General features: G+C 34.0%; 1 protein-coding gene across 1 annotated transcript in view; it reads left to right on the forward strand.

The window, feature by feature from the left end:
- LOC118736803 (calcium-activated potassium channel slowpoke) overlaps positions 1 to 24,137 on the forward strand; it is a gene marked incomplete in the record, with an annotated part of 257,695 nt that overhangs the window by 36,237 nt on the left and 197,321 nt on the right. Inside the window, 1 exon segment of the mRNA XM_036466842.1 lies at positions 23,723 to 24,061. Coding sequence (XP_036322735.1) covers positions 23,723 to 24,061 — 339 coding nt within the window.

Raw genomic sequence — 24,137 nt, forward strand, 5'->3', positions numbered from 1 at the left:
TTTTCTTTATTCTTGTACATTTCTACACTGCTTCTGCATTTGTGTGAGATTTAGCTTATTACCGCTACAAAGCTTTTTCGGAATATGAGCGTGCATTAGCCGAAAGCCGAGGGTGAATTCTCTCAGTTCAAATGCGCGCCGAAGCCAAACGAAGTGCACGTGCAAACATTAATGGAAAACCTACGAGAAAGGATAAAAGCATGCGGATAAACAGTAGCAGTTTTCGCGTGCGCCAGACACAACGAATGAGCGGTGAAAAAATACATAATAAAGTTTTTTTTCTTTGAGAAAAGTGAAAGTGAGGTATAAAGCCATAAACAAAATGTGAAACATATTTAGATACATCAATTAAAGATTGAAAAAGATAGGCCTTTAGCAAACCAGGAATGACCAGGAGTGAAAATAATTTAATCCATAATAATCGTTCTCTCTCTCTCTCTCTCTCTCTCTATTTACAGCAGTATTCTTATATAGTAAAAGAAGCAACGAAAAAATGTCTAAAGTGGAAAAATTTGCTTTGTATTAAGAATATTGGCAAAGAGTTAAAACAATTAACATTAAAATAGGATTAAAATGAAACATCAAAAATAATGAAAAATTAAATGTGAAATTTTCACAAAAAAAAAAATAAGCATACGATATTTAATTACGCACAAGTAAATTGCTGTATAGTAACAAAAACTAAACCAATAGTAAGTGTTAACAAAAACAAAGGAAAATAGCAATTACAGTTACAAGGCAGAAAAAAAACCATCACACACAAATTATAAAAAAAAGTTATTATATAACCACGCGTATAAAGTAAACTCGCGCTTGTCGTTTGAACAAATTCTAAACATCAAATATACTACTTGTTAAATACTACAGCTAAATACTATGTGCTACAACTACTACTAATACTACTACTAAAACTATCCGCAGCTACAAAAAAAAAAAAATAATACATATATAAACATACTTGTATACTATTTAATAACCAAGTTATTACAACTTATCGTACTGAGTAAACGTCGCGTGTTCATTAGCTATCAGTGGAATAACATCGTTTATTTACGAATATCAATTGCATTTCTAAATTAACGAACTGAATTGAACTGAAAGAGCTCGCTGTTAACAATGCTATAAATTGGACGTGAATTTGGTATAGATTTGCGCAGGCGCGCAATCTCCACCAAAACACCGCTTCTGCTGAAACATGCAAAATTTCATGGTGTGAATGTTGGCAACGCTGGCGTGCCTCGGTGGTTTTGCCTGTATTAGGACTAGGTGAGTGCCTAAAAAGTATACATACATATGTATTACGGCGATATATTTGTATTTATAATAGTATTCAAAAATCGACAGATTTACGAGAGACAGTAAGTGAAATACATGCTGCAGAAAATTTAAATCTGCAATTGTCAACAAAAGAAAAAAAGTTCAAAACATAAAAAACAATCAATATGCTGAAGAAACCATGGACCAAACATAGGAAAACAGCTTTTTTTTGTTTTATCTCTCTAACATTGACATTTTTGTTTCAAGGACTATGAAATTTCAATAATATTGAAAAAACAAAATTTTTTTTTAAAATTCTGTGCTATGTAAAATAACGATATGGGTGCCAAATGAAAGGGAAAACTCTGTAGAATTAAAAAAAAGCTTCTTTAAGTAGGTGCTGAAGACGCCGTTTTAATTTATTTTAACTGATAAAGATAGATGGAGAAAATTCGAAAATGTGGTCGTGTCCGTATATCTTAGTCTTTAACATATAATTTTTTCAAAAATAAATAATTAAAATTTTCGCATAAAATTTTAAAAGGATATTTTCGACACCACTCGCCATTATGCGCCATCATTTTAATATTTTTTTAATTTTACAAGATATTGTCTTTAATTTGATAATCATATTGTTATTGTATAGTGCACAGCATTTTTAAAATTTTAAATTTTTTTTAAATAAATTTATTTTTAAAATTTCATAGTCCTCTGAAAAAATCCTGATGCCAGAGGGAATCAAAACAACATTACGAAGCTCAAATAAGTAAAAAATAATAATTGTTGTTTAAATTCTTGTTGTTTATTTTTATACCGCTTTGAAACAGAAATTTATGTATATTAGTTTAATATGATAAACAATTAATATTAAAAAAAAAAATTTATTGAGCTTGTCGAAGTTCTGTCGATAACAACAACAATTTACATGTGGTAGAAGTTATAGCTGCTATTTCGGAGATCACATTATCTCTTTATCAGACTTCTTCATCGAATTCACTGGGACTCGAACAAGCGACTCCAGCTTACATAGTCAGTGGTCTACCCATTGAGCTAAGTTTGCTATGTAAACTGTTGTTGATTTTCCACTTTTTCATTGGGAAATCCTTAAACGTGAGCGCAGAAAAAAAATTTAAGGCATTGGTTTCTACAAAACTTTTTAAAGAAAAGTTTTAAAAAAATGTATTTAATGATAGACTTATGCAGAAATTTTGAGTGAAACCCAAACTGTGTTGTGTATGAAAAAACGAAAAGGGCAAGAAAGGCTATTAGCAAATTCCAAATATTCTAGATGAGGATTGTCATGTGCTCATTAGATTATTTCAAAACTGGCCCCAACATTTTTTCTCACTTAATAAAGGACGTTAACGATTGCATGAAAGCAAAAGGAATTATAAAGTCGCTAGAAAATTCATAGTCAAGCATCAGCAAATTGGTAAGGATGAATATTTTGTAGGTAGGCAATAAAAAACTTAATATTAGCACTGTTCAAAAATTGTTTATCTTTCCTAGTAAAAGGATAACCAAAAAGTCTGTCTAAGGCACTCTACCTACCCCCAGTGTTTGCTGCGTGCTGAGCTTAAACACAATTCTAATATATGTAAACCTCGAGGAGGACCAACTGAGTCCAAAAAACGGTTCCGACTCCAGAAGACGATGAGCCTTCACTTGTTACCCACGATTCCGTACTATTCTAGTAGCCATAATAACTATGAATACCATGTTCCTTGCTACCTGGAATTTATTGTTCTGATGGAAATGCCCCTTATGGCCGCCTGCCGCTCTGAAAAGATAACAAGAAACGCACCTTTTCAACCCTTCTCAAGGTTTAGTCTGGCACAAACTGAGATTGAGTCTAAAGACACCCGCTCCTGCTCTGCCCTCCATCTTCGATCCATCTGTGTATCAGTGTAAATAGCTGTGATCTAGTTCTGGTAAACCATTTGGCCAGACATCCCAGTCTGGAATCTTGACCTCGAATTGTTTTCCAAAGCAGATTTCCTTTCGCATAGCATCGAAACTCGCAGATTGCTTGACCAGGTATTTTTTAGAAAATACCTTTGTATTGTATTTTAAGAGTACTGTCAGAATTTTGCATTTGCAAATTCCTTGAAGCTGCTTCTGCTTTGACAACAATGTTGAGTGGGGTCCTACCTAGGAGCGACTCTCAAGGCTACGGTTGGACACGTTCTTATTGCTCCTGTAGGTACAGGTTATTCAAGTATGTAAATAAATTAAAATTTTTTTTACAACAAATTCTTTAAATTTTTGTATGGGGAAAAAATACCATCCTAGCAAACGGGACACTCCCTTAGTTTTGTCCTTTTGTACTGTAACAAATACAGGGTGCTCAACGGCCTTGAAACGCGCTGTGAAACTGGCAAAAATATTGGTGATTTTTATAAAAAGCTACTGTTTCCATGACAACGGAAGCCTGTGTTATTTTTCTAGATAATTTAAATTGGAAATGTTCTCAGGTTGCTTAACCAATGGTTTGATTAATATACATATGTACTCAATACTTCTTCTAGAGTAAAATATAAGCATTATGAGCATTCTCTAAATTTATACTTAGAAACGTAAACTTTGGAAGGTGCCCCAACCCCTATCTCGGAATATTTTTTTTTGGAAAACTCTAGTGTACATACTAATACAATATTTGTAAAAAATTTGCGCCTAAAACTATGCCGCTAAGATTTGTCTGTATTCGACTAAATTTTTTGTGAATTTTTAAAGCGCCTAAAATTAAATTTTTGCTGCATAGTTTTAGTCGTAGTTCCTTTGACAAGTAGTCCAGCTTGACAATTTCTCAAGTGCACAGAATTCGGGGGTTAGTATGTTCTGAACCTAGGTAAAATATTTAAGAAATAGGTTTCCAAATATTTTGCAGAAAACATTATATGTAGGTCCCTGAAAATGATGAGTCCACCTGGCTAAACGCTTATTAAAGTCTTCTTTCCAATTTTGAAACAACTGTCAGACTTTTATTTGATGAGTTTGAGGTGCATCAACCAAATGTCAAAACTTATTCTTACAAAAATAATTTGAAGCAAGTTTTTTTTTTTAGTTAATTACTTATTTGATTTGTGCTGTTGTTTTTAATGGTCATATTTTGACTGAAAATATTTGAAAGAAATTGTTTTTATTTTACTAAATGCTACTGAAAATTTGCTAAAGTGTGAAATGGAGTTTATTATATGCATATATATGCTACATTTATTTAATGTATTACAGCATTTAATTTCCTTTTTAATTAATTTTAGTTCATTTTTCTCCCCAAATCTGCCTCCAATAACAGCAAAACTTTCAGGTTATTTCGGAAAAAAAACTGTATCTTAACTAAATAACAATTGTGACAAATGAAGCTCTAGATTAATTACAAAAAATACAACAAATGGTTTATTGGTGTCCGAACTGTCATGATGCCTCGGTCTTGCCGCCACCCTCTTCGCAGGTAACAATTACTAAGTAATAAAGAAAGCTGTGTTCTCTTCATTCATTTAGCAAAGAAACAAAAAAACAAAATCATTCATTGCATGTACTTGTATATGAAAATGCGCTAGAGTGTCTATTATCAGCGTCATATATCACATAAAAATATTTCAAAATATGCGCTTTTTTACAAGCTACGACTGCTATCGTCTTATAAAGCTATGGTCAAATAAATAAATGACCTTTCTTTGAGGGTCAAGCCAATTTATCCTTTTATTGAAGATTGTGACAAAGCACTTCAAGGCTCTTGCAGTTGCCACAAATCATAGTTGATAGCCCATTAGCATTTTGTGACCGCCCATAAATAATATAGATAGCCAATGGAATTTCACTTTATGCCAATAAAAGATACCCCGTTTACCAGAAAATCAATTTGGACACGACAATTTGGAGTGATGTCAAATGTTCGCGTGCTTGTGAGCTATTGTGTGGATGTGTGGGTGTTTCGGTCACACACACGCGAAATGACAAAATGACACTACATTAAGCGGAATGCTAGCGAAATGACATGTTGAAGGCTCGTATATATCGATTTTTGCCTATTAAATATAATCCGCCTTCATACTCCCACACACATTCATAGAGCAACGCTAGTATTTACATAGGAACCTTCTGTTTTGTATAGTATACATATGTATGCGTGTAAGTACATACATAGGCGCACTGCACGCATCAAATCACGCGTTATTTCATTTTGTTCATTTAATAAATATGAGTGTTCGCGCATATGGTTGTCAATTCATTCCGATATGCTTTGTAGGGCAAATAACGATGATAATTCGTCTGGAAAATGTCAATCGCCAGATAACGACGAACGTCTAGGTGAACGAGCGAAGGAGCAAATGGGTAATTTAAGAATTAGGTCAGCATTAGGCATGGCGCACATTAGAGCGATACGATATGCGATACGATATGAAAGCGACAGCAACATGCGCGCAGTGCACACTAGGCCGATACGGACATGCGGTATTTTGTCGCAAGAGTATCGCTGTCGTGCAAGTGTGCACAGTTTTCATCGCATCTACCAATTTACACGTACTCAACAAGTCGATGTCTCTTTCGCATCGTATCGCGTATCGCGTATCGCGTATCTTATCGCTCCTATGTGCACCATGCCTTATTGTGTTGAGTATTCTTCAAGAACATGCATATGCACACACACGTGCATATACTTAAGCTGGCCAATGCTTTGTGGCGGGAAATATTTAGCACTTGGAGGTTTGTGATTATTATTATAGTTAAAAGAGTTCTTATAAATGTTGTGTATATGTTTTTGTGGATGTTTGCGGATTTTATGTTCAATTCGATGAGAAACTAAAAACTAAAAAAATAGACTATTTTTGAATTCTTTAAAAAATTTTAGGTATGCACTTGTATAGCTCATTAAATTTTAGTGCAGTCTTCACGTGACTCAGAATTCAGATAGCAGGCATTTTCTGACAAATACTGATTAAAACTGATTAAAAATCAACGAAATTTCTTAACCACTTCCCATATTGTACGAGTACTTTTCTGCAAAAAAATAAGCAATGATATTAATCTAAATCTAAATATGAAATCAGTCAGTGGTCCAAAGTTATGCGGTAACAAATATATAAAAAAAATAATAATAAAAATATTCCGACGAATTGATATCCTTCTCCTTTTTTTGAAGTCGGTTAATAAGAGTTTGGCAGTATGGAACCGTTATTTCACACACTCACGCGCAAAGACTGTCTCTCTAAATTCTATCTTTTTGCTGGAGCTTTTCTTTTTCACAAGTTTCTTGATCGGACTCAAATTTGGCCTATTTCCGGAACATTTCAGGGTTGTTATGCTCTTATTAGACAACGTTTGACATGGCGCAGAATCATCCTGAGAAATTAGACTAACAGCCAAAGGAAACAAAGCATCTAACGGGAATCGCAAATAGGCCATTATGATATTCAATGTATCCAGAGGCGTTTAATGCCTCTTTGAAGAATAAAGTTCATTCTAATGAAATTTTAATAATTTTAGTTTCTTGTTGATTTTTTCTTTTACACACATTTTGATGGTGCTATATACGCATAAAATATGTTGGACATATTCGTAATCTAAATAAAGTCTTCTTCTAAGATAGTTGCAGCCGCTGTCACAGATATTCCATTGAAAGTAAAGTATGTCGGAAAGCTCCCACAAATTTTAGCGTCTGCTTTGTTTTGACTATAAATATGCCCATATAAGTATTTTCAAACACAGCGTCTGAAGATTTTCTAAATTTTTAGGGAATCTAAATTTTTAGGGAAGTGTCCTACTCTAAACTACAGCCGAATGCCTTTGCTAATAAAGTATGAACGCAGATCATGTAATAGAAAGGCTATTTTTTCTTAGTCGTCGACGAATTTGTTAACTACAATGATACGAGCAATATACACAAAAAACATTTTCAAAAATAAAATTTTAATTTAATGCTTGCATTACGAACTCTATGGCCCTCCTTCTGGATTACAACCGCACGTATCGCATTTGCTATAATATCTTTACCGAAAGTAAATAATTACACCATCTTTTTAAGGAGATTTATGATTTTTATCAGACAAAGAAATGATACACTTAATAGCTTTGAAGTTTTGTAAGTGAACGGCTACCAATGCTTTATTGTCTTCCCTCCCATGCACTTAAATACTAATATCTTTTTCCGATATTATTATCTTTCATCTCAATTTTATTTGCACAACGGAAAATGTAACGAAAACAAGGTCAATGAGTAACAGGCGCTGAAAACGACACGGACGCACTATGGACTTTTCGAATAGATAAACAAATAAGAAAAAAGCATTGTAAAATAGGACAGAATGCGTCATTGCAAGAGTTCAGTTCACTCATTGTGATGTGCTTGCGCATAAAAATGCACATCATCTACTTCTACATACATACATATATGTATAATTGATTTCATTTAGTGTCATTATACTGTGTATACCCAGCAAAAAAATTTGGTAATCGCTTTTAGTGGTAACGTGTTCTAGAACGCATTGCCTTAGAATGTCTTCTAATTTTTTCGCTTCTTTTAGGCGTTGCTAGTAATGGATAGTAGAATGTTTTACAATATTCTATTAATTTCGCTGCCGAGATAGGTCGATCTTCCGCTCAGCAGTCGATATCGATTTTTAAGTAAGATCTAAATACCTAAAAACTAGCATATGTGTGTATAAAAACGGATTTATAAAAATTTTAATTGATTTTTTTTTCCTTTTAAGACAATCAGTATTTTCTGTTTTCAATTTAAAATACATAAATATGTACTTATCTAGGCATTCTACAGTAGCTTCTTTTTCTGTAAGGCACTCTTTGTTCGCTTTTCTGCATTCTATTTATCCATGCGTTCTCCCTTCGTTCGACGGTAATGCTGCGGGTAAGGGCTTACGACCAACGACATGCACATGACAAAATAATACCTTCTCTTCGTCTAATTCGTTTCCATTTTAATTTCTGTAGTAATCGTGTTTTTTTTTTGTTTTGCTGGGTATGGGCTCTTCAGCTGGCGCGAATGTACTTCACTTCTGCTTTGTCGTCCATTTGTTTAAATTTTCGGCTGCCTGTTCTCATAATTCTCGTTTATTAATTTTATTTTTTTTTTAATAAAAGACGCGTTAGGCAGATGCTGCGTATCTAAGTAGTATGTGTGCTTCTACATAAACATACACATATTTATATTAAAAAAAAAAGTAGATAGAAAAAAGTCGCACGTGGAAGTGAACAAAAAATAGAATTGGTTTAAGATTTTCTCTTATATACATATCTATGTATATATGTATTTAAGTTCGAAGAGGCTAGACAATTTTAGGTTCTAAAAACCATCCATGTTCTAATTCGATTCGAATGTTCGATAATGTTTCGTAAGCCAAAGTAAATTAGTAACAGGTTCAGTCAAGAAAGAGGCCCCTCAGACTGAGGGAATCCAAATTGTGGCAGCAAACCAACTATAGGCACGCTGCGGTCGTGAATGTAGTTTATAGTGAACTGCGTAATGGAATCAAGGCCGACTGAGATGTCGAAACTGGACTCGCATCGTAACAGTCGCGAAGGAGCAGCTCGTCACGTAAAAGCGCATACTTCAGATTATAACAGTCGTGAACGTACTGATCGTCCCATATACCGAATAACGAGACTAGCAGTACGTTCACGACTGTTATAATCCGAAATATGCGTTTTTACGTGACGAGCTCGTTTACGACTGTTACGATTCGATCCCAGATTGCTCCACGTCATCCTGGTTCAATGTTGCCAGATTCACAGTTTTAACACTAAATTACAGTTTTTCTTAGATAAGCTTACTGCTGTTTAAATTTACCTCCTAGTATAATTTAAACGTTTTTCAAAATTCCCAATATGAACGAATATCTTAAAATTTCTCTTTCGGTTTTTTTTTGTAAAATGTGGAAGGGGTATTTTCTCAAATTAATTTGGAATAAAACAATGATTAAACTAGAAATTCTACCACTCTTGGTATTAAAAAAAAAAAATATTTCTTTAAATAATTATCCAGAGGGCACTAAATTTGAGGTATCGACACAAAGGCACGAAAAATAATGAAACTGAACTTCATTAAAACAAAATGTTATTTAAACATTCCATTATAACTTAAACGGTTTATGATATTTAATTTCTTATTTACATTTAATAAAATTCACAAACTTTAATTTTTTTAAAACTCTCCGTTTTTGATGGTTATAGTTTTTTGGTCGACATGGCAGATTTTTCCCCAGAAATTTACAGTTTTTTGCAAAAAAAAATCTGGCATCACTGTCTGGGATTTTAGTTTTTAGATTCCCTTACACTCGGGTTTGTATGTCTTTGATCTTCAAATAAGGTTACTATATAGCTTGCCTGGTAACTGCAGTGTCTTTCAGGCGGAGATCTTTGTCATAGATAAGGCGGCTTGACACATACGGAGTAGTAACTCTCTATCAGGGAACTTCACTATATTCGTTGACAGCCAGGCGACATTGGAAATGTCAGGCCCCAAGGTAGTAAAGTCGAGAGCAGTTCGGAAATGTCGTGCAACGCTGGCCTCACTGAGTCACGTCAAAACGCCACTCTTGCTGGGTTCCTGGATATAGCAATATAGAAGGGAATGAAATAGCCGATGAGCTCGCTAGGCACCGCTCGGATATGCAAATTACCGAAGTGAATAACTCCCTACTGCCACCGATTTCCTTTCTACTGGTTGAAGAATTACTTATGGATCAATTAGTACGATTGTGAGTTCTTAAGATCCTTGTGGCCGAGTCTCAACAACAGTCTTACTGAAGAACTATTGACACTAAACAAATCTGAAGTAAGGCCTCTTACCGGTGCTATAGCACCAATGCTCCAGCAGTGGCTTCCTCTGCAGGATTTTTTCGGGAGGAGGATAAAGAGGAATCAATTGACCACTTCTGATGTCAATGCTCAGCTCTCCAGACAAGACGTCTCTAGCATTAGGCATAAGGATATGCCTCCTCCTGGCACTCACAGAGGGCAAATCTGCCTCCGAGTGGAAATATGAGTTATTCGTACGCGTCTTCCTAACCTAACCTAGCCTGAAAAGCTCCCAGCAAGAGCGCAGTTTTCTTACTTCTTTCATACTTTTTCTAAAAATTCGTTTTCGTACATAATATTTTACGCTCAAGTATGTTTGTGTTTAGCTGAGTTTTTCCTCTGGCTTGTGTTGTAAGTTTGAAGCTATCACACAGATGAAGCGACCAAAATATGAGTGTTGTGAGAGCGGCTATTTTAATAAGCAAAATTGCTCGTAGAGAGCAGATAGAAATCAACACCAAGATTTTCATGCTTTTAGTACTCTATTCAGATATGGGTTTTGCATTACGGCCTGAGTAGCAGCCGGTACCACATGCCATTTTCCGACCCGTTGAGTAATTGAAAGGCACGATACGTTCAGTTGAGGTCGGGTTATTGCCCGAGTTTTGTGAAAAAGTCATTGAAAATTACTTCAAGGCTTGGATCCTATAGAGCAACATTTTAATGATATATTTTCCACGTTGTTATGAAATAAAAACTCCAGCAAAATTTAAATATATAATACTATCTACCCGATAGGTTCCGGGTAGAAAAAAAATTTACCTAACAGCGGTCCACTCTCGGGAAGCTTCTCACAAAACCATTTTCCGTGCGTAGGCGGCTTACAATGGTAGGTCGCTCCTACTTTTCTACGAAGAAAATGGATAGCGCTGTAAGAAGAGATCTTTCAAACACCTTTCCCAAATAGAAGTCTTTGACCAAGAAGCCTCTTAAACTAAAAAAAAAAAATAATAAAAATTTCTCTCTGTGCAGTTCCTTTCTTTCATGTTGCTAAATTTTTTGTAAAATCTTTTTTTTTATACTTTCCATTGTGTACATTGTTTTTGTTTTTTTTTGACAGGCTGACGAATTGGCACTATGACTGCTTAGCTGGCTGCCGGCTCCAACCAACCACAGAATTTGTTTTCGGGCAATGTTTTTCTTTCGGGTGCTCGCGGCTACTATGTGTTTGTTGTTGTTGATGGCAGTAGCAGTATATTTTTGCTGCCTCATTGGCGACCGATGCGTCTATTTTTGTAAACCGCGCGCTCAGCTGCTGCATGTAAACATTTGGCAGCTACAGCCTCAGTCACAGCTGCCGTCGCTGCTGCCCATGCCAATGTTGTATGCATCCGCTAGTTGCAATTGCTAAGCAAAAGTCAGCAATGTGACTGTTGTTGTTGTTGTTGTGGCACTCTCTGGTATTTATTGGGGATAACAAGAATTCGATGGCTAAAGTAGCCTGCATGCGCACGATTTATGAAGCACATTAATTAATATTAATGCCAAGGGTGTGACTTTAATGTTCGGCAAGTGTTGTCAACACAAAATGTTGGACGAAAAGTAATAAATATTTTGCTTTTACACAGTGTTTCGAGTTCAAGAAATATGCAACTTGGCAGGCAGGAAACAGAGATTAGTGCAACACAAGAATTTCTAATAACTTATTACCTAAGGCAGCTCAAATGTCTGCAACAATGATATGTATGTAAATATGAAAACATTGTAAATAAAACATTTTGCTTTTCAAAAAAAAAAAAAATAAAATATGTGTAATTAAAGGAGGAAAATGAATAACGCACACGGCCGCATGCACTTTTTGACTCCCAATTGATGCTGCTGGTGAAATTTATAAGAGAATGCTCTATTTGCTTATGTATTTTTTTTAGGCCTTCAGCTGTTTTTATTGCCACTGAAATGCATTTCTTCCAATTGCATGTATATGTACCTAATTGAGCTGCTCATGCTAGCCGATGAAAAAAGAGTTTGCATTTGCTCATGCTATTCCTTGAGCGTATGCACCTTCGACGTAAAAATAAAGTCATAGAGGACACAAGTTCTTTTTATTTCACTGTGTAACTTTAATTACTTAATTTTACTAAAAGGGTGCATTCCCAAGGCACGAATTACCTAATTCGTCATTCAAAATTTTAAGAGCGAATTACCTTATTCGTAGATAATTCAGATCGAATTGCCATGCGAATTACGAACTAATAGGCCTATATTCAGCATTATATTTGAAACAAGAAATATTTTTTTTTTGTGTAAAATACTAAATTTTGTTTACTTCAAGCTTGATAAGACATTTTCAACACTATTTTACAGGGCACTTCTGGCTAAGATAGCAAAAAGTCTTTGGTAAGACAAGTGGAAGACAGTTGGCAAGATAGTTCGAAGGACTTTGGTTATTCTAGCACAGAGTCATTGCGAAAAGCCATTTTGAGAGCAAGCACTTGTACAGCATTTAGCTCGCATCGCTCCAACAATCGCAATGAGCGAGTGAGCTAAGCACAGGCGGCGCCATACGAGAGATCCGACTTTGAGTTCTAGAGCAACGAAATTTTTTCTTTTTTTTTAATTTACGTTACATTATTTTATTTATTCATTTTTATTTTTTGATCACGTTGAACTTTGATGGACTTGGGCGAGCCTAAGATATTGACCAAAAATTGTCATCTTTTACACAGATTGTTTTTAGAGAATAATGAATCATATTTTTGCTATTACAAATCATAATTATAAAAAAAACGTATTATTAAGCCCACGCTAATATGTACATAAGCAGTTAAAAACATATGCAAAAAAATAAGCGATAAAGAAGAAATAATTTATTGATTGAGCACATCTCATTAGAAAATTCTCTACATCGGGGGTTTGCAGTTTTACACTACCTTCTCTTTCTTATTTACATATTCCCTATGAACAATGGTATTAACATTTTGTTGACTTTCTTTTATCTTTGTCACTTATCATTCTTAGCATTTTTACATACTTGTTCATGTTCATTAGCTATTTGTTCCTTTCATTGACATAACACACAACCGCATGCACACACCCCTGCAGGAAATGGATCTAACTATAAGCTAACATTAGGTTGATTAGGAAGGAGCTAAAAGTCACTTATTGTCTGTATTCTTTGACGAAAGCTAACTATATTTCTATGGCGATGGCCGCGAAATAGTCAAGGGTGGTTACCTCTGCATTTGATGTAACTAGCTTGTAACTAACTACATTTGGACATAAAATATCAATAGGAAAAACAAAATATTTATTTTTTATTTTTATTTACCCTATTTATTTTATTACATTTCATATTTGTTTACATATTCTAATGTAGATGGTCCCATATTCCAACTCCGTCAGACATAACAACAAAATGATAATATGAAATTTCGATCTTCCTTTTATTTGTCCTCAATTCGAAAAAGTATTTGCGAAGTGCAGGATATTTAAATAGAAATGTGTTTAAAGAAAACAATCTCCTTCATTACTCCTGCATTACTTGTCAAGTAGTTTCAAGTTAGCTTTTTGTAGCTAACTACGGGTTATATATTTTATAGAAATCCCGCCAAAAAGCTAACAACAAGTTGGTTATTTTTTATCAATTGATACTTTTTTTCTGCTGGGATATGTTTGTACTAGGGATGTTGCGAATGTGGAATTTTAAATACGATGCGAATGCGGATGCGGATGCCAAGTATTTTTGAGAAATTAATTTAGGTAAATTAGATAAAAGTAGAAGGATTGGTAATTTTAATCACATTTATTTTATTTAATAGTGAAATTTAAAAAAATTGAGCATTATAGTTATTAAAAAGTCTTTTCGGCTTGTTCAGCCTGTTTCTTAAAGGGTCATGAATAAAAGCTGCGCTACTAACTTAACACAATTTTTATTAATTCATTTCGATTGATGTCCAATAGTTGAGAGGACTGTCAGCTGTATTTAATCGCTTCACTAGAGAAATCTTCCAAGATCTGACACCACTTTCAGGTTTTCCTAAACTTTTCTCCAAAGAACTGTAATGTCATCAGCGTTTTTGTTTCTTACTTTAGCACTCATTTTTAAACCTTTCTTCTGTAACTGGTTTGAAAAAAGTGTGATTTTGGCGAGGGTCTAAATAGTTGGATATAGCAAATAAATAGTCATCAGCGAAGAAAATTCTGTTTTCAAACTTGTCTGCCAGCCGATTTCAAGGATTATATGAGGGTCTCAGAGGTACTCTTTCCATTTTGGCTTCTTCGAAAGAATTTAAAAGATCAACACAAGATTCCATGATTTGCCACTCCTCTGACAAAATTGGTTCAATTTTATCATTTCATGTCTCAGTAGTAAAGACTCAACGAACCCTTTACCTTCAAAATTATATACAACATTCGCATTCTCAAAAGCTCCGCATTGATTATTGCGCATGCGAATGTTAGAATTAATGCGGAAGTTCCGCGTTAACGAATGCGAATACCCGTAACATCCCTGAAATGTACGAACAGCAAGTACATACGAGCATATATACGTTGCAGAAGAAACGCTTGCTTGCTTGGCATGTAGGACAAACTTTTTTTTTACGTAGTTGTGTGTACAGCAGTAAGTAATCAGCATTGCATGCCAATTGAACATTTCCATTAAATAAACAAAATGTGTAAATGCTTTCCTTAAAGTAAGAAAGAAGAAGAAGAAAGAAACTACCAGTGCTGGCGATAAGTAAGTGAAGAGTCAGTGAAGTTATTTAGAGCAGTAAAAGAAGCCACGAAGGGCACATATAAAATGACGATATAACCGCGTACGAAATTTTGGCCGACTTCAGAAATGCCTGGCTGTATTGTTTTCTTGTTGGGCCAAACTATAGCCAGGTCGTTCTTGAGATGGTGCGGTTGTTAGAAACACTCCTTAACATTCCACCTATAAAAATAATAGCTAAAAGTGCTCTAAGACTTAGGACATATAAAAGGCTGCCAACACTTTGAAAGAGTCATGCTTCCATTCTGGACAAGGCTAGAGTACAGAGAGAGTTCCAGGCTGAAATAATCCATTAATTAACACATAAATCGTACAATTTTCTTTTTAAATAACGAATTAAGCGATTCTTAACTGTCTCTGTGTACCTCTCGGGGTAAGTGGTAAGGTCACGCATAGGTAAATGAAAATATTGTCAAAATACTAAACGTCAGCTTCTTCAGACAGCTAATCAGGGCTATCACAGAATCCATCGTAGCTTCGATTTGCGTGAAACCTACGAAAGTGTTATCACAGACGCCAAATGGCTACGAACGTAAATTTGAAATTCGTAGAGCCTTCATTGAATTTGTTCGTATTGAAGATTCGTACAGATACTCTACGACGAGTTTTTGCTGTCGGAACAAAATTTAAAATCACTGAATCTTAAAAGTAATGCTAAAAAGCTGCACTATTGTTAATAAAAAATATTTGTTGTACTTCAACCATATATTTGTGTAAGCGTACACGTAAAATACCAATAGTAAATTCATCTGCTAGACGCCATTTAATGAATTAATATTTTTTGTTTTTATGAATCGAGGAAATAATTGTTTAACAACAATTTAATAGGAAAAAAACCTAATTTTTTAATATAAAAAAATTAATTTAAAAAAATATTTTTCTCTTGGAAAGAATTAAATCTAAGCTAAAAAAAAAATTTTAAAGAAAAAGAAGATCTGCTGCCGACGACTCGGACTCGAAGCCGGATCTCTCAATTGGCCGACCAGTGCTTTGCTCTCTCGGCCATTGGACTGATGGGGTAGCGTGAGAGCAAAATGTCATACATAAATGTCTATTGTTTCCTTTGCACGAGCTAATTTCGAATCAGCATTCGAAGGTAGCAACGATATTTTCAAATTCACTCGGATTCAGTGATAGTATTTTTTTTTCGTATTCTTAGCAGGCATTCGAATTCGTAGATTTTCTATGATGGATTCTGTCATAGCCCTGAATATGTCTGGAATTGAATTCAAAGTTTCTAAAATTTTAGTATTAGCATCTTTGATCAAATTGGGCGCTGGTCCTTCTAATTCGATTGATTCCAACTCTTTCCTTTTTTTGACAACGTTTTTTTATCCATATTGAATTACACCGGAACAAAATTAGCTGAATTTCAAAATCTTCGATTTCTAACCAATCAAATTTAGACAAGCTCAGCGTATTAAGTGAAGTCACATCAGGATACATAGTAATACATTTGAGTGTTTCCGATAACTCCTTAAATTCAGAAAACCTCGATGAAAATTCTTCGATTACACAATTTATTACCAAAGAAAACTCTTCGGTACCGCTTGCTTCGTCAGGTTTTCCATGTAAGTTCAAATCGGATTTCAAATTTTTAATTTTTGGAAAATATTTGTGATTTTTGAAAACAATATCTTTACCAAAAACTTTCAAAAGCGTGAATGGATCGATCCTAATTATAACAGCTTCAAAGCGCCTTGAAACTTTACTTTCAAACTTAATAATTTCTGGCACATATCCGTAAAAACCATACACTTTGCAAGCCACGTTTAAGCATCAAACCTTTGATAATTTAATAGAATGTCTTTTGTGGATTTGGTTGAATATTGTCTGTATTTTTAGGCATTTCTGAGCTACATTTAATGTTGGGCGTGGAAAGATCTTCCTTGAGCGGGTTAGACTGAAAAAAAACCTTAATTTGTTATTTTTTAATGACCACCCTAATGCACACATATTTAGTATCAACTGTGATAATATTTAGAGCACAATGCATCTCCAAAATGAAAAATTTTGTTTTACTGTATTTCTATTTCAATATTTTTGGCCCCAGTCTCGCTCGTGCGCTGTCACCTCTATGCCACCGGGCCTCACTTCTTGCCATTTTGGCCGCCGGTCACTTTAATATTTGTGATTATTTTAGTTTCGGCCGCCAAGGAGTGACGTATAAGACTAACAAAGGCACTATAGCGGTGCTTGAAACGCTGACAAAAGCGCTGCCGACGCTGATGCTGCAGTAGCGCGGGAAAGCTAGCGACCGACACTTTTTCGCAAAAGTCTGCGACTAGGCGCTCTCTTGGTGACAATTTTTCAGTTCAGTTGGCAAGAGTGAGTCGTGGCGAGCATTTCCTTCAACGGAATACATACACGTTTGATGAATTATGTATCTAAGTTAGCCGCCAGCAGTGTTAAAATATTCAGAAGCCAAGTTACAAAGGGCCCAGAAAGGTGAAGGTGTTTTGTAATTTTAAAGAAGCAAGTGCTTCTTCGCAATCGAAAAAATGTAAACAAAATTGGAAAGTTCATAAAAAAATCGTTCGTTCTTACGAAAGATCAAATAATAAATATTTTCATAAATTATTTGCAGCTGTTGCCAAAATCAACAACAACAACAATTGCAAGAGCCATCTAACGCATTGAGTAATCAAATTGAAAATACGAAAATTTTTTTCTGTTCAAGTGGGCGCGCGCACATTATTTCTCGCCCGTCAAAGTGTATACCCAAGCAGCGTCACCGAAAAGTTTTTAGTGGTGTTATTATTATTTTGGTCGCGCTGCAAAATGACGTATTGAAGAAGGCAGCGGCGCCTGGGCGCCCGCCATTGTATTCTTCCTATTTGTGTGCGCGTTGCTATCGTATTTTGGTGAAGAAGTTTACATTGGCTTAGGGTCAATATTTTTATATGTATTTAGTTGTTGCTATGAAGCGAAAAATAAAGTTTTCACAAGTAAAAGCTTAAAATAATAAAAAAAATAACTTTGGTTTTATAAATGATATTTTAATAAATATTGAGAATTTGGCAAGAAGTAAACCAGCAAAACGAGAATATTAAAACAATAAAAAATTTATTTTTGCGTTCATTGTCTTAAAATTAAGAGAAGAGGAAAGTGAAAAGAAAATCGTGAAAATAAAAATAAAAAAAATATGTAGTTACGAAAAAGCATACAATGCGCGTTTGTCAACCCCAGCGGCGCGGCCGCCGAGAAACACAAGTACGTGCCAGTGCATTAATGGGGCAAACAACATAAAATTAAAAGCTTTAATGTGCTGAAGAAAATAGAAAAAATATATAAAAAATTAATTTTTAGTAAAAAAAAATAAGTAGTACCGAATGCTTATTAGAGGAAATTAAAATCACTTTTTTCGGAAAAAATATTAAATATATATAGCATAAAATTTATTCGAAGTGTTCGTGTGAAAAATGTAAACAACGTCACTGTTGCCAAAACGTGCCTTTGCGATGGATGAATTTGCATACGCGCTTAATCTGAGCTCCACCATGATCGACATGAGCAATGTAAGGGCAAGTTAATAATATAGCTGAATCGAAATTTTCCATATATTCACTAACAAACTAACAAACAAATAATTGTGATGGAACCAGTTCGGATTACAATTTTTTTCATGGCATTCTTTGTTCAAACAAATTATTAACTGATATCAATTTCATGTTTAGATATTTCCGCGTTTGACCGTTCGCCCACAGGAAAAAAAAATTAGTTTCCGAAAGCGCCTACCTACGAAATTTGGTATGTAGATTTCCCGCCTTCTAAGGTATTGAAAATTGGCCAAATCGGACCGTAATCACGCCAACTTCTAATATAACGGTATATTCGAAAAATGCATGAATTGCGATATTTCAGTAAATATTGGATCTAAATTGTTGAAAATTAGTATGTGTAGTAGAATTTTGGTAAAAAATAATATTGTTATGAAATTTTTGTAAAATGGGTGTGATCCCACCCATTTATGATGAAATGCTGTATCTTAGTAGCCGCTTCACTAATCCTTATCAAACTCGGCATGAGCCTTTCCTAGGGTCTAGCTAAGAAATCTGTTAAAAATCTTTGAAATCGGGAAGTAACCCCGCCCCCCTACCATATAACGGTAATTTATAGAAAGACGAAAGCTGCGACAAATTAGTAACTACTGAAGCTTATTCACTTAAAGTGAGCATAAAATTAAATTATAAAATTTTTGTTTATAAGAGGCGTGGCGCTGCCACTTTATGACCACAAATGTGTACCTCGGTAACCAATTAATCAATTTCTATCAAACTTGGTGCACTTAAAAGCCGTGATATGGAAAAGCGATTAGTTGAAAATTATTCAAATCTGACTAAAATTACAGCCGCTTCCCGTATAAATACGGTGACCATCCGTCCTGTATTATACGGGACAGTCCTCTTTTTTGACCCATTGTCCTGGTAATTTATTTATTTTATACGGGACGCCAAATGTTCTGTATTTCTTTTAATGTCCTGTATTTGTCCCGTATTCGGCGCTCCGAAGCCTTAACAGCTCATTAAAATGGCTTGCCTATAAACGAGTTTTAAGTGATTTTGGTATATAATGGCAATTTTCTTTATAAACAGTTATTATTTCCTAACCTGAATGCCTGTGATTCGAATCGAAGAATACATACAGTGACCAAAATATAAATTGAGACCCGACATTTTAGTAAGTTGTGGCTATTTTTCTTTAGTTTATTTAATGTTTATTATTAATTATTTTATTAAAGTAAAGCTCTTTTCCTAAGAAAACCTATAAAATTAATTCTGCAATGTTTCACCAAAATTTCAAACTTTTTAATTAGAATCTTTAGGAAAAAAATTGGGTTGCAGTTTTGTAACTCATTAAAATTCAGTTTAATAAAGTGCGAATGGAAAGTGCTGCCCATTTGCTTCTCTTTCAAAAAAGAAGGCCGAACATACATAATTTGTCTGAAAAAAAGCGTAACACTGTCAACAAAAAAAAAAGAAAATTGCCAACATTTACCGACTTAAAATTGCACTTTCTGATACTAAAATTTAACGAATTTTTTTAACAAATTATATGGGGTAAAAATCCCGAGAAAATTATACTACAAATTTGTGATGTTACTATAAGGATACTCTTTCAGGGAAAACAGTGTGGACAAAATTTGCAAAATAATTTTTTGTCCCGTATTCGGCTTTCATAAATATGGTCACCGTACGTATAAAGGAAAATTTCAGAAATACGATAAATCCGATATTTCAATAACTGACGATGCTAATTTACTCCAAGTTAATACTTACAACAATCTCTCATCAATAAGTATGACTGTTATAGACTTTTAGGAATTGGGCGTGACATGGCCCACTTGATGACTACAAAGATGTATATCGGTAACCGCTCTATCGATTTCTACGAAACTTGGTTTAATTATATCACTAAGTCTAACTCAGCATATTATAGTAAACGTTTGAAGCCGGGAAAACCTCTTTTATCATGCAAAGGTAGTTTAGAAAAAGTTGAGACGACGATATTTGATACCTGCGCTGGGTACATTAAATTTGGTTTAATCCGAACTTATACTGCTTTACTTGTTTATGTTTGCATTTGTTCGTTATTTGGCAATGCCTTTTAATTTTATATTTGGCTTTGTTTAACCGCTATCATCTGACTGAAATCATAAAAGTCAACCCTTTATCCAATAACTTTATATCGAAAAAATTTCAAGTCGAAAAAAAAATTTCGAGACTTTTATTAATTTATCATTTGTTCTCTATTCTCAAGAGCCGGCGTGATATCGCCGCCATCTTAGAAAGAAGGTAATTTACATCGACACCGTTAATTTTTTCGAAAAAAATAGAGAATAATTTTTTGTTAGTCGAAAAAAAAACTTAATTTTTTGTTTACGAAAATTTCTTAGAGAATAGTTCCTTACTATGGGAGTGTTACTCATACGCACTGGTTCACTTCCACTTTATAACCAGTAATGGCGTTTTCGTTTCTACCGAAAAATGCAACCTTCTCTTTGCCCTCTACGCACAAACACTAAGAAAAGGGCGATGAGAAGGCAACATTTTTTGTAGAAACGAAAACGCCATTACTGGTTATTAAGTGGAAGTGAACCAGTGCGTATGAGTAACACTCCCATAATAAGGAACTATTCTCTAAGTAGCAAATGATTTGATGTATGTATGCATTTTCAGCCACATATTTAACAAATTTAACAAAGTGAATTGCAAGTCTACGCCATTAAGTAGTATTTTTGCGGAGTTAAAGTTACAGCTGGTGTTCCCTTTGTAAAATTCAATGACATTCGCCGTCAAATAAGTGAAAACACATTTTCAGAGGAACAAAAAACCTGTCTGTAGATTGATTTAGATCAGATTAGTTCTTCAATCGAGTACATACGATACTAAATCGGTCCCTTTTTGACCTCTTAAATAATTGGAAAAGGAATGGAAAAAGAAGATAAAGTTGTGTCAAAATGTGACAGGATAGTGAAAACAACCTTTAATTAGGAACTATCGAAATGAGGATCTTATTTTTTAAGTTATAACCGGCGAGTGTTAAAGTATCCTTTAACAAATGAAATCAAATCATCCCTCAACCTTGAGTGCATTGAGTGATTAAATTTCCTTGCTAGGTGCAACGATGTCTAGCTAGGCCATAAAAAAAGAGAAAGTGTGAAAGCTAATGGCAGAACATACTGGCCGTAGACCCCAATACTATTAGAGAAGAGAACAGAAAAGAGAGGAGTGCGTTGAAACACTGAAAAAAGTCATCAGCAGTGAAATTCTGACAATCGCTACGCAAAATTTTCGTTTCCAAAATTCTCTAGATGAAAACACAGTGAAAACAGTGAGGCCTAGATGTATGCAAAATAAAAAAGCAACAGATGCAATGTGTAATCAGCTAAAGCTGGCGGTAAGACTAGATTTTGCATATCGTTAAGCGCGCCTGCTATTCTTTTGGAGATTTTTGGCAAGATTAGTGATAGCGAATGTTGGAATTTGATTGCAGGATACTGCAGACTGTGACGCCAACTGCATAAACTGGGTATAAGTAAAAACGAATGAAATATGCCGCTTTTAGAGCCGACCAAGGAGACCATCACATGTTTTTTTTTGAGTCTGCTGTTGTTTGGAGATGCCTTGAAGGGAGGAGTCTAGGTTTACTGGGTAATTTTGGCTAATATAGTAAAAAGTCTTTCGTTAGACAAATGAAAGACAGATGGCAAGATAGTTCGAAATACTTTTGTTATTCTAGCACAAAAGTCTTAGAAAAAAGCTCTCTTATTCACCACTCGAGGTTAAAATCCAATTTTGGGAGAAAGCACTTGTACGAACATATATCATTTAGCTCGCGTTGCTCCAACAGTCGCAATGGCCGAGTGAACAAAGCACAGGCGTGCCTTTCGAGAGCTTCGGGTTCGAGTCCTCGGGCAGCGGATTTTTTTCTTTTTTTTTTGTGTAATGTAAATTTTTTTTCTTTTAGAGCCATTTAATTTTTTTAAACATCTTTTATGTATCTTTTCTCTTTAAGTATTTATTTCTTTGTTAATTTAATTTTCTTTTAATATTTAGATGTTATTCTTTTAACAAGAAGAATATTTTTTGTAGTTTAATTTAATTTTAAGGAACTTATTTAATTTATATTTTTTTAATACATTTTTTTTTATATTTTTAGTTAAATTTTCTTTTGATTTATAGAATTTAGGACCGTTTTCTCAAGTACCCTGTAGCTTTAAAGCTCACTTTACTCACTCACTACTTAACTTTCGACATGGCTTTAAGACCATTCAGAAATTTTTAGAAACTTATTTTATTAATTTGCTATTCTTTTAATCAATGTCTTTTTTCTTTTTCCTTTTTTAATAAAATTTTCTTTAATTCTTTGATTTTGTTTTAAAAATAATTTTTTTTTCTATTTTTTCAGTTTTTAAGTACTATTTTCTTTTGAGTTGAATTCTTTTTTTTCTAATATTATATTTAGATTTTATATTTTAGAAAAGAGAAAAATATGTTTTTGATGTCATTCAATTGCTAAAAATACTTTTACTTATTTTTGTTTTATTTTCATTTTATTTAATTTTAATTTTTTTTAATTTCATTTTCTTTTACTTATTTATTAGTGTTAATTAAAAAAGAATATATATATACATATATAATTTTTTAATTTAATTTAAATAAAAAAAAAACTAATTGCTAAGACTTTTCTTTCAATTAGTCTTTCGAAAGACGGTAAAAGGCTTCCAAGATAGTTGCCAGAATTAACAACTCTTTTACGAAAAACTTTTTCTTTCGAAAGACTGTGGTGAGTTGAAAGACAGTTACCAGAATTGCTCTGCTGATATACTCTCAAAATCTCTACTCTCTGGGGGATTTATAGGCTTTAATAAACTTTGATTATCTATTAGAAATGCCTGAAGAAAATGTACTCAAATCGATGGTCATACTCTGATTCAGATGATGCAGATCAGTGGCTACTGACTCAAATACATTTTACAAAAGAACGTTAATGTTTTTAAAGAGCCTTTATTTATATTTATCCTTTGAGAACATATATATAGCGTTACATTAATATAGAAAGTTAAGGCCGAAGTCAATTTTTATTAACCAATCATTATTGAATTTAAAAACCATTATGACAACCATAAATTAACTTTTATTTCTATTTAATTTCTTTAATTTCTATTAGATTTTTAAATTTGTTATTAACCTTTCCATATTACAGTAGCGCTACATACATAACTCCATAAATATGCAGCTAATAGCTATCCAAACTAAAAATATTCACCAATCTATGTTCTTAAATATGCAGCTAGAAAAAAAAGACTGTAATTTGTTATGTTCTGACCATGTTTGCATTAAATCACATATCCATTTCATGGATTGCTAAAAGAAAAAGATCAATATTGTCTTATAAAAAATTCTTAACTAATACCAATTACTTTCTTTTTAGGGGATGTCGGGGTGTGACCAAAGCACTGTCGAATCATTGGCCGAAGATCCAACAGATTCACCATTCGTTGCCGATGAGTGTCTCAAAGTACGCAAGTATTGGTGTTTTTTGCTCTCGAGCATTTTTACCTTCCTTGCTGGCCTATTTATTGTGCTACTATGGCGGGCTTTTGCATTCATTTGCTGTCGCAAAGAGCCCGATCTGGGACCAAACGATCCCAAGCAGAAGGAGCAGAAGGCGTCACGCAACAAACAAGAGTTCGAGGGTACCTTTATGACAGAAGCCAAAGACTGGGCTGGCGAGCTTATATCGGGACAAACAACAACAGGACGAATTTTGGTGAGTTAAAAAAAAACAATCTTATTTATTAAAACTATAAATATATTTTCTTTGAAAATATAAAAAAAATGAAAAG

Source organism: Rhagoletis pomonella, unplaced genomic scaffold (assembly GCF_013731165.1).
Source record: "Rhagoletis pomonella isolate Grant_MI unplaced genomic scaffold, Rhpom_1.0 Rhpom_scaffold_00004, whole genome shotgun sequence".
NCBI classification, from domain to species: domain Eukaryota; kingdom Metazoa; phylum Arthropoda; class Insecta; order Diptera; family Tephritidae; genus Rhagoletis; species Rhagoletis pomonella.